This window comes from Simochromis diagramma, unplaced genomic scaffold (assembly GCF_900408965.1).
Source record: "Simochromis diagramma unplaced genomic scaffold, fSimDia1.1 OVJJ01000131.1, whole genome shotgun sequence".
Classification (NCBI taxonomy): domain Eukaryota; kingdom Metazoa; phylum Chordata; class Actinopteri; order Cichliformes; family Cichlidae; genus Simochromis; species Simochromis diagramma.
The window spans coordinates 5,185,425-5,194,737 of NW_024387200.1; the positions used below are offsets into that span (position 1 = coordinate 5,185,425).

Consider the following 9,313-nt stretch of genomic DNA (forward strand, 5'->3'; position numbering starts at 1 on the left):
GAGCTACAAAAGAAAGACAAATAAGTTGTTTGGAATGCAGCAATTTCCTCTGCAGACACAGGCACTTACTCAGCAGGTGTAGTGCAGTAATTAATGGATCGATGGACAACCACACAAACCTCATCATATATTCTTATAGTGCGAGTAAAAGCCTAAACTGCAGCATCAACAAAAAAAGCAACCATAACATTAGGATCCATTTTGCGGAAAAGCTTAACTCTTTTGTGTCTGCCAGTGTGTCGCTCCTCATGAGGTTTTTGTGCATCTTTTAAGAAGGAACTCAAGAAGGTTTATATCATCATCAAAACCTTTGCGTGTACACGTCAATCACAGCAATGTAAAACATGAAAAGAAATGAGAAATTTCAACATTTGCTTAAATATAAATGCTGAAATCTGCTGAAAATCTGGGGCATTGCCAGACTTTAAATGTTTAATACCTCAACTTTATTTAAGTTTGATGGTGACGGTGTCCTCTTCTTTATTTGTACTCTAAGGTTGGGGAATATTCTCAAAGAGATTCATGGTTTTAGTAAGGTCCATAACATGTTTACATTTCTTCTAAATAAGAACTACCGTAATAATAAATACTAATAAATTCATCCTTAAAAAACATGAAACATGTGGGACCACAGTAATTCTTATTGTAGCGTATTCCCAGAGTATGTCTGACTCACTGCTATTTAAAAAAATGAATAAATAAAATCTGATCAGCGCCACCCTCATTTTGGATTTCACTGGAACGAAAGAGTTTGATCTGTGCGGCTGTAGCATTAAGCATGCAGCGCACCATTCAGCCAGTTCAGCCTCAGGACTGGCCAACAAACTGGACCACTGGTTCATCTCACCAGGTGATTGGGTAATAATTATGAGGTGGCCAGAAGTGGGTGATTATTATGCATTGGTATTGTGCCTGTGGTTCAGCCCTGAGCAATGTATTTCACACTTCATCATGTCAGGTAAAAAAGTATTTCACACCACTTGCACTTGCAGAGAGAGAGAGAGAGAGAGAGAGAGAGAGAGAGAGAGAGAGAGATGTGCATGCATGCAAAGGTTGATGGGGGTTTACCTGTGGTTAGTCACTAGTAATAGATGGACCTTAGACAAATACAGGCTACCACTGTTTTAGCTGCATATGGTGCATTTGAGAGGAATAGCAATATAACATCCCTGAATATAAATGTCAAACTCAACATACTCATATTTCTTAATCCAAACTTAAATTTAAAAAATACATTTCTGTCTTGTATTTCACGTTCTTGCATCACACATTTCCCTAATAATTTGGTCATACTTCGTGACTCATACATGACTAGTACACAGCAGCACAGAACTCGACCATTTCTTTAACATTATCTCGGGTTTTTCGGTTTACAGTGTGAGTCAATCCACAGTCAATCAATCAATTAATTCTTTTAGATTTATTATTTCTTTAGTAAGCATTTTCTGTGTGTGGATGGGGGGGAAGGGGGTCACTAGTATAAGCTCCTGATATCCAAGGTGACTTAGGAAAACTGGTTTCAACTGACCAAAAGTGCAAGAACCAAAAGGTAATTAAGAAGAAAAAAAAAATATTATAGGTAACATTTAATAATCTAAAACCAAACGTATGTATTAATTATTAATTGTGCATTTTACATGTAAACATTTTTTTAACATTTAATTTTTTAAATTCCAGCTATTAAAGTGATTAATTAACCCACTAATTACTTCTAATGCGCTCACAGAACAACAGGGATCAAATTCGCAATCGCTTCTATTGTGGAGAATGCAGAACGGTTCGTAAGTTTACTGCCGTTCTGGCTGATGAGCTGATGTTTCAGTGCAGCCCAAATGTCATGCTCGTATCCGAAATCCTACCTGTGATACTGCGCCTGCAGGAACTGGAACTCCTCCTTGATCCGGTCGCAGGACTCGGTGACAGTGAACTTGAACGGCTGTCCCGGCTGATGAGGGACCTCAATCCAAAGCAAACAGCGTGCGAAGGAAGAAAGGAAGAACTGAGCCACTAAAGTTCAGCGTCACGACACACACACAGGCAGGACTGTAGCTGACAATAGGCCTCTGTGATAAGGATGGCCTTTTTGGTTTCACTCAGTCTCCTTACACGTTAACTCACGCACACTCAGAGACACACATGCAGCTGTGGCAGTTTGACAATGAGCGCAATTGTCCGTGAGAGCGCGCAGTGGCACGGAAACTTGATCTAAACTGATTACGCATCAGGCGCGACTGTTAATCAGCGCTGTTTTGACACACTGCTCTTACCGCTACTGTTCTGTACTTACCGGATGCCGCGCCGGGGGGTACATCTTGCTCAGATCTCGAATCATTGAAAATGTATTGCAATGTTCATCCAGAAAAACACGAAAACAAAGTGTGTGAGAACCGAGCTTTCTCCGTGCGTAAAAAGTCAGTCAGTGGCTGGTTTGCGGGCTAAATGCAGGTTCCGCGAAGAGTGAAGACATCCTCGGACCTTTGGCTGACCAGAGACAGCAAGACAGTAATTCAAAAGTCCATTCAGCGTAATAATAAAAGCAAAAATTGTCTCAGTCTTTTCCAAAATCTTCAGCACCTTATTCTAAGCGCTTAACGCTCTCCTTCTGAACTAACAACAAATCCTCTATCTTCTCAGATTTCTCACAGAAAACATTAAAATCTCGCACACCATGACCCTACTTGTCTGCGAGTACGCTTCTCCACAGCGTCCCGTTGTCACGCGTTCATTGGTTTATTTCCTACAGTCTCCGTTAAAGGTTTGCATCCTCATTCAGCACCCGCCGACCGACCACCTCTCCGACTACAGCAGCCTGCCTCCGCGACGCCAAATTTAGAAGCAACCAGTCGTACGAGCTCAATTACATATTCACTACAATTACAAGGACCCGTAGCACGACGTCGGGACGTGTAGTTTAATTCATATTAGTCGATAATAAGCCCTACAGATGTGCGTCAGCTGTAAAGAACTACAACTTCCCAGCTCCTTCGCGATACCCCCAAAGCCAATGGTGTGTGGTCCGAGGGAGGAGCGGCCATTAAAGCCAGCCAATAGCGACAGAAAAGTATACACGCTCCGTTGCACCCCCCTGCCAATCATCTATAAACTATCCAATCACATCCAGCAAGACGCGATTTATGCAGACCCCCACGTGGGGGCTGCTCTGGTACAAAAGGATGTCACAGGGATTAATCTGAAAACTATCTGTTGACTTATGTGTTCTTTTTTTTCTTTCTTTTTTTCCAGAGACTTTGGGGCAGAAGTGAACATATGGCCCCTTGGTCTCATGTTTTTCTCCTGTTTCCTAATTGAATCACCTATTAAACAGTCTGCTATCATGTCCGCAGATTGCACCTATAACCCTGCAATTAAATTCTCATGCAGCCCCCTCATCTCTCACTTCACATTATGTAAATCATACAGAGGGTGGACAAATAAAAAACTGATTATGTTAGAGCCACAAAGGTGGCATCAATATCAGGCTGGATGTCAATTAGCGATTCAGCCAGTTCCATTTATTCATGTCTAGTTCGAAAAACATTTACACAAATTTCTAATTTTATGTTTTTTTCTTTTAAATTAAGTTTTTAACGACATAATAACAATCTTGTTGGTTATGGTCGGGCTGTTTTTAACTTCTTCTGCATTTAAACATTTAACAAATTTTAGAAATCCCTCAGATCTCAACTTGAAAAGTGAGTAGCATCTGTGACTGCCAGCTAAAATATACCGCAGGCAAACAAAATCTGGTGAAGTGAAATTATGATGTCAGTACTTTATGTACTTGAGTTGTCTTTGGCTTCTGATTATGGCTGGAAAATGCTGCTAATACACATTTAGGCTCCCACCATTCTTTCGTTTTCTCAGTCTCTTTTTTGTGATCTCATGTCTCAGACAAATTCCTAATCCTAAATGCTAATCCTGCTGTTCATATTTCAGCATACACTCTAACATACAGCACACATGTGACATTATCCTTTTTTTATAAGTACAAGCAGGGTGAATGCATTTTATGTATTCTATATGTGTGCACTGCTCAGATAAATGCCGCCTAAAAGAGCTTGAATCATTTGCCTAATTTCTCTGCCCTTTACGTAGTACAACCCAAATGGAACACCTCTTGCTAAGTAAATTGAAATATTATGACTAAGACTCTCTTTCTCACACACACACACACACACACACACACACACACACACACACACACACACACACACACACACACGCACACACACACACAGAGTTGACACCATTCATTTTGAGCGAACAAGTGCATATAGTCTGTCAGCCTGCATTTGTGGCTGTGAGAAGATGTTCAGTGTGGGTAGATGAAACACACTGTTGCTGGGTCAGCAGCTCTCTTCACTGCTGCCTTCGGTCATTTAACAGAACTAACTGACTGTGTCCAGAAATCTTAATCATTTTGTGCTGCATTACACTTTATATTTCATGTCCCTTTCTCTGAATTTATCATTACCCATTAAAGCTATTTAGGATCACATTTGTTATAATCTGTGTGTCTGCTTCACACAACACAATAAAATACATTTCAGTGCTTCAGTAGTATATGTTGTAATGTTACTTCTATGATTAATAATAATATTTGCTCAAACATACTAACAGGTGTATGAATTACTATCCACAATGTGACACCACATCAATCCACTTTCCTTGTCAGTCTGTCTGCTTCTGTCTTGTCTGTTGTCTCTGCCCCTCCCTCAAACATACGTGGGATTGTGCGCACAGAGACACACACACATCGCCTCAGCCATTCAAATACACATCTCTATCTACCACACATACAAACTAATATCTCAGGTAAGCACAGAGCCTAAAGTGACCTGCTGTCGCGGTGCGTGAATCCACCAAGGCTGTGAAAAGGTAATATCATGCCCTCCCTCTTTTCTCCTCCAAGGGTTGAGCCATGATGTGGACGAGCAGAGGAGGTGCAGAGGTGAGGGAGGGGGGCGGGTGAGGAGGAATAAACAGATTTATTTGCCTGTGCCCCTGTCTGATTATTTTGCCCCTGCCTTTTGTTCCAGACCTTATGAAACCCAAATGTCAAGTGAGGCGAGGGCCTCATATCGAGTCCTGTCAATCACGACCCTCTGCGCACCTGAAGCTCTGACGCCGGATTATTGGCTTCAACACAAGGGCTGCCTATGCCGCCAGGCACGATGCCTCAGACGATTCGACAGCCAAGGCTCTCTCTCTTTTTTTTTTTCTAAAGAGGAACTTCATTTGGCAGCTGATGCACAGGAGATTGCACAGGAACGGATTTTGAGCGTAGATGGGTAGCAAGCTGGATGCTGGATGTCTGTGTGTGTATGGAGAGTGGCTTATACAGGGAGGGGGGATTAAGGGGGAGGCTTGACATGGTCTGTGGTGGGGAGTGGGCGGCGAGGAAACCCGACCTTAACATCTTGCTCAGTGCACTGATCCCAACTATCAGTACCTGTACATATGTCCCTCCCTCCTTCTCACTGTTGCACACACGCAGATGCACACACATCACTGCCTACTGCTTCTGCTTATCTTTAATATTATACTCCCTCACTATTACTTTTCAACATCGTGCTCTTACAAATACAGACCACTGGTCGAGGATAGCATATCCTTGTTTAGCTTTCCATGCAGCATATAAAGACTAGATGAGATCTTTGTGTACACTCAGAAAATAAAGTATCTTCCACTACGTTTGGGAATATACCAGCTGATCACCATAGCTTTACCCTTTAAAGTACTGCCATTGTAAGCTTGTAGTTTGTACCTTAAGGAGACCAATCTTTTATATCAGGGTACAAAAACGGAACGTTTAAAAAGGGTGCATCTTTAATTTTATACGTCCTCGGGCTGATCCATCAATAACCCTGACACAGCTGTCCATGAAGTTATTGTAGACAAATAATCACTAATTAAGGTGGTTGCCTGTGTGAGGAAACCAGAGAAAACTAAACAGGCACAAATAGAACAAAGCTCAATACAAGATACAAGAAAGATACAGAATGGCAAATGTAAGAATTTATTGAATGCTTTTAATTTAACTTAAAGAAACAGGAAAATCTTCCCATAGGGATAGAAATTGGTTTTCACTTTACTGCTATTTACGTTTAATAATGTGTGCCACATCAACTTTAAATGGTGCAGAAGGTGTCGTTTAGGCGAGACTCCTCAGCAAGCGCATTAAAAACTAATTATCAGTCAGGCTACATCGATTGCTGTAAACTCCACATAACATGGCAGCACCAGCATGGGCTCATTATGATAGCTGCTTCAGTGTGTTTCTCTGGACACCAAAGTTTTGTGCAACTGCAAATTAAAACACAAACAACACAGATTTTCATACCCGAGCTAATGATTTAATGTTATATACGACTAATAGTGTTTTGTTGCATCAATGAAATTAACAAGTAGAAGTCACAAAATATTTTGTAGCTCAGCAGAGAAGAAAGCGATGTATACTCGTCATTGGTGCTAAGGAAATGTGGGCTTATTTTAGTGCTCATATACAAAAGCCTAATGGACTATCTCCTAACTATTTATCTGGTTTGTTCATTAGTTCTAGATTTGCAAGAACTTGTAATTTTGGTCTCTAAATGTTCCCCCGAGAAGAGCAAAGATGTATGGAGATGTTCCAGTTTTGATTTATCTTCATGTCTTTCTATTATATTTGTATTTTGTTTTTTATTCTCATGTCCTGTTTGTTACTTTTTTTTGCAATTTTTTTTGTTTTTTAAACTGAAATAGCTGACACAAAGCCTCCGGGTGTGTTCAATGGTCAGCTGAATTTGTTCGCTTTTAGTTATACTTTTATTCCTAACTTGTTTGGTTAACATTGTGGATATGCAAATAGAAAATGAATCAGGAAGAGCAGAATATTTGTAAGGAGTAAGTGAAGGCAGTTGTGAAGAGGCTAAAGAGTAGAAAGGAAGTTGGTCAAGATGACATACCTGTGGAGATAAGGAGATGTCTAGGAGAGAGGAGTTTTTGACCAGATTGTTTAATGCAATCTTGGAGAGTGACAGGATGTCTGAGGAGGAAGAGTACTGGTACCAATTTTCAAAAACAAGCTTTATCACTCATCAGTAACTACAGAGGGATAAAGCTGATGAGCCATGACATGAATATATGGTAAAGAGTTGTTGAAGTTAGGCTGAGAAGAGAGGTGATAAAAAGCACTACAGAAACGATGTCTGCTTGGAGAGTGTTGATGGAGAAGTACAGAGAAGGTCAGAAGGAGTTGCTCTGTCTCTCTGTGGATCGAGAGCGCGCACATGATAGAGTGCCAAGAGAAGAACTGTGGTACTGCATGAGGATGTCAAGAGAGCAGAAAAGTATGTGAGGCTGGTGCAGTACATGTATCAGGACAGCCAGACAGTGGTGATGTGTGTGATAGAAGTGACAGATGTATTCAAGATGGGGGTGGGATTACATCAGGGATCTGCTCTGAGCCCCTTCTTGTTGGCTGTGATGATGGACAAATTGGCTGATAAAGGTCAGGCAGGGGTCTGTGGAGTATGATGTTGGCAGCTGACATTGTGATCTGTAGTGAGAGTAGGGAGCAGATGGAAGATGGGAGCAATGGCAGGTGGAGGAATCTGATGGAGAGAAGAGGAATGAAAATCAGCAGAAGAAAGACAGCGTGTGAATGTATGTGAGTGAGAGGAAGGCAAGTTTACTCGTGAAGATCCAAAGAGCAGAGATAGAGGTGGATGAATTTAAATAAATACCAGGGGTCAACAGACAGTGCACAAGAGAGGTGAAGAAGTGAGTCCAGGCAGGCGGTAATGTCGCTTACATCATGACGTGCCAGTTAAAGTTTGAAACACTTCAAATATCCAAGGAATTGATTTCACAGACAGACAACAAGGGAAGATGTTTATAAAGCTCATGACAAGGGAATTAAAAGCTCTTCACCTGGTAATAAATAGCATGGTAATAATTTTTATCTAATCATAAAACTGAAAAATGAATCTTATACATTCACGGCTGACTTTTAATTGTGGCCATGCCTCTAACAATAACCTGCTCTTATCCCACAGGTCATCGGGGCTATCTAGGTATATTTACTATTAGACAAGCACATTGTCTCGCCACCACAATGGCATCCTCTAGGTCCATAGAAGGTTAATATGGTATCTCGCTTCTCATTGGTGTATGTGTATGTTAGGGTTCCAGAGTCTAACTAATCATACTTCAATAACCACTAACCACTGGTCCGTGTTCTCAAATCTCCTGTCCTTACAACAAGCCGTGTCTAAATCCCCCATGGTTGCCCCTTTAACACGTCATTAATCCCCGGCGGCCGCCCCTTTGAACAGGGAGGGATAACCAGGCCTCCTCAGACAGAGAGAGAACAAGGCAGAGGCAACGTGGAGCTGGATTTACTCTGCTACCAGCAGGTTAATCCTGCCTCCACGCTGAGTGAGTGACTGGAGGCAGTGTGTGTGAGTGTGTCTGTATGTGTGTGTGCGTGTCTTTATTGGAGACAGTTAAAGATCGGCTCCATCTCGGTAACGACTCTGGGGGAACATCAGCATCTGGTGCTCAAAGTCATCCAGTCCCCCGAAAGGAACATACAGATTGCTGCCATTTCTTTATTAGATTACAAATGGATGGATGCAAGTGTTTGTGCTGATAAAAACTGAAATGGCACGGAGCGACCAGATGACAAACAGACCAAGACAGTGAAAGCAGGAAAAAAAGAGGCAGACGTAGATGAAGAATAATTAATTACTGGGGAAGTGGTGACATCGAGAACATCTGAAACAGAAATCCTGAGGGTCCAGACAATGCACAGGGCTCATCAGAGCTACAGCATCCCAAAACGTGCATAACAGTAGATTGTGGCAGACATTGTAGGAGTGGATAACCATTTAGTATTTATATGCAGCATAGTAACTGTAAACAAGTATATAGATATATATATATAAGCTATAAGGACATTTAAAAGGTGTATCAAAGATCCCTGCTTGTCAAGAACTTCAATCCATTTGAGGGGATGTTTTATTTCAATGTTTTAGTCTAATACAAAATCTACTTTTAAACACCAGCCTCCAATTACCATAGAAGAAATTACATTAGCAATCTAGCAAAAACTATAAAATATTAAAGGCCATTTGTTTAATTTTCAGGAACTTCTTCTCAATGCTTTATACCACAGTGAATTAATATATTTGAACATACAGTGAACTCAATGAAAAAGATGAAACTTTTATCGATATTTTATCTGTAAGAAATTAGTTCACCTCCTTCATCCATGTTTGCTCCATTATAATGAATCAATTCTCTAAATACACGTTAAAAAGTGCTAATT

General features: G+C 41.0%; 1 protein-coding gene across 5 annotated transcripts in view; it reads right to left on the minus strand.

Annotated features, from left to right (window-relative positions):
• The window catches only part of LOC120745767 (transducin-like enhancer protein 4), a 46,078-nt gene extending 42,591 nt beyond the window's left edge, over positions 1 to 3,487 (minus strand). For 2 of the 5 annotated variants that reach the window (XM_040050906.1, XM_040050905.1), the window contains exons 1-2: positions 2,288 to 3,486; positions 1,860 to 1,957 (exon numbers count right to left, since the gene is read on the minus strand). In XM_040050906.1, the coding sequence (XP_039906840.1) occupies positions 1,860 to 1,957; positions 2,288 to 2,332 (143 nt within the window). In that variant the 5' untranslated portion in view covers positions 2,333 to 3,486. Of the gene's footprint in view, positions 1 to 1,859; positions 1,958 to 2,287 lie in introns of all 5 variants that reach the window. The other 3 variants (XM_040050910.1, XM_040050909.1, XM_040050907.1) reach the window with 2 other exon arrangements.
• Positions 3,488 to 9,313: the final 5,826 nt, after the last annotated feature.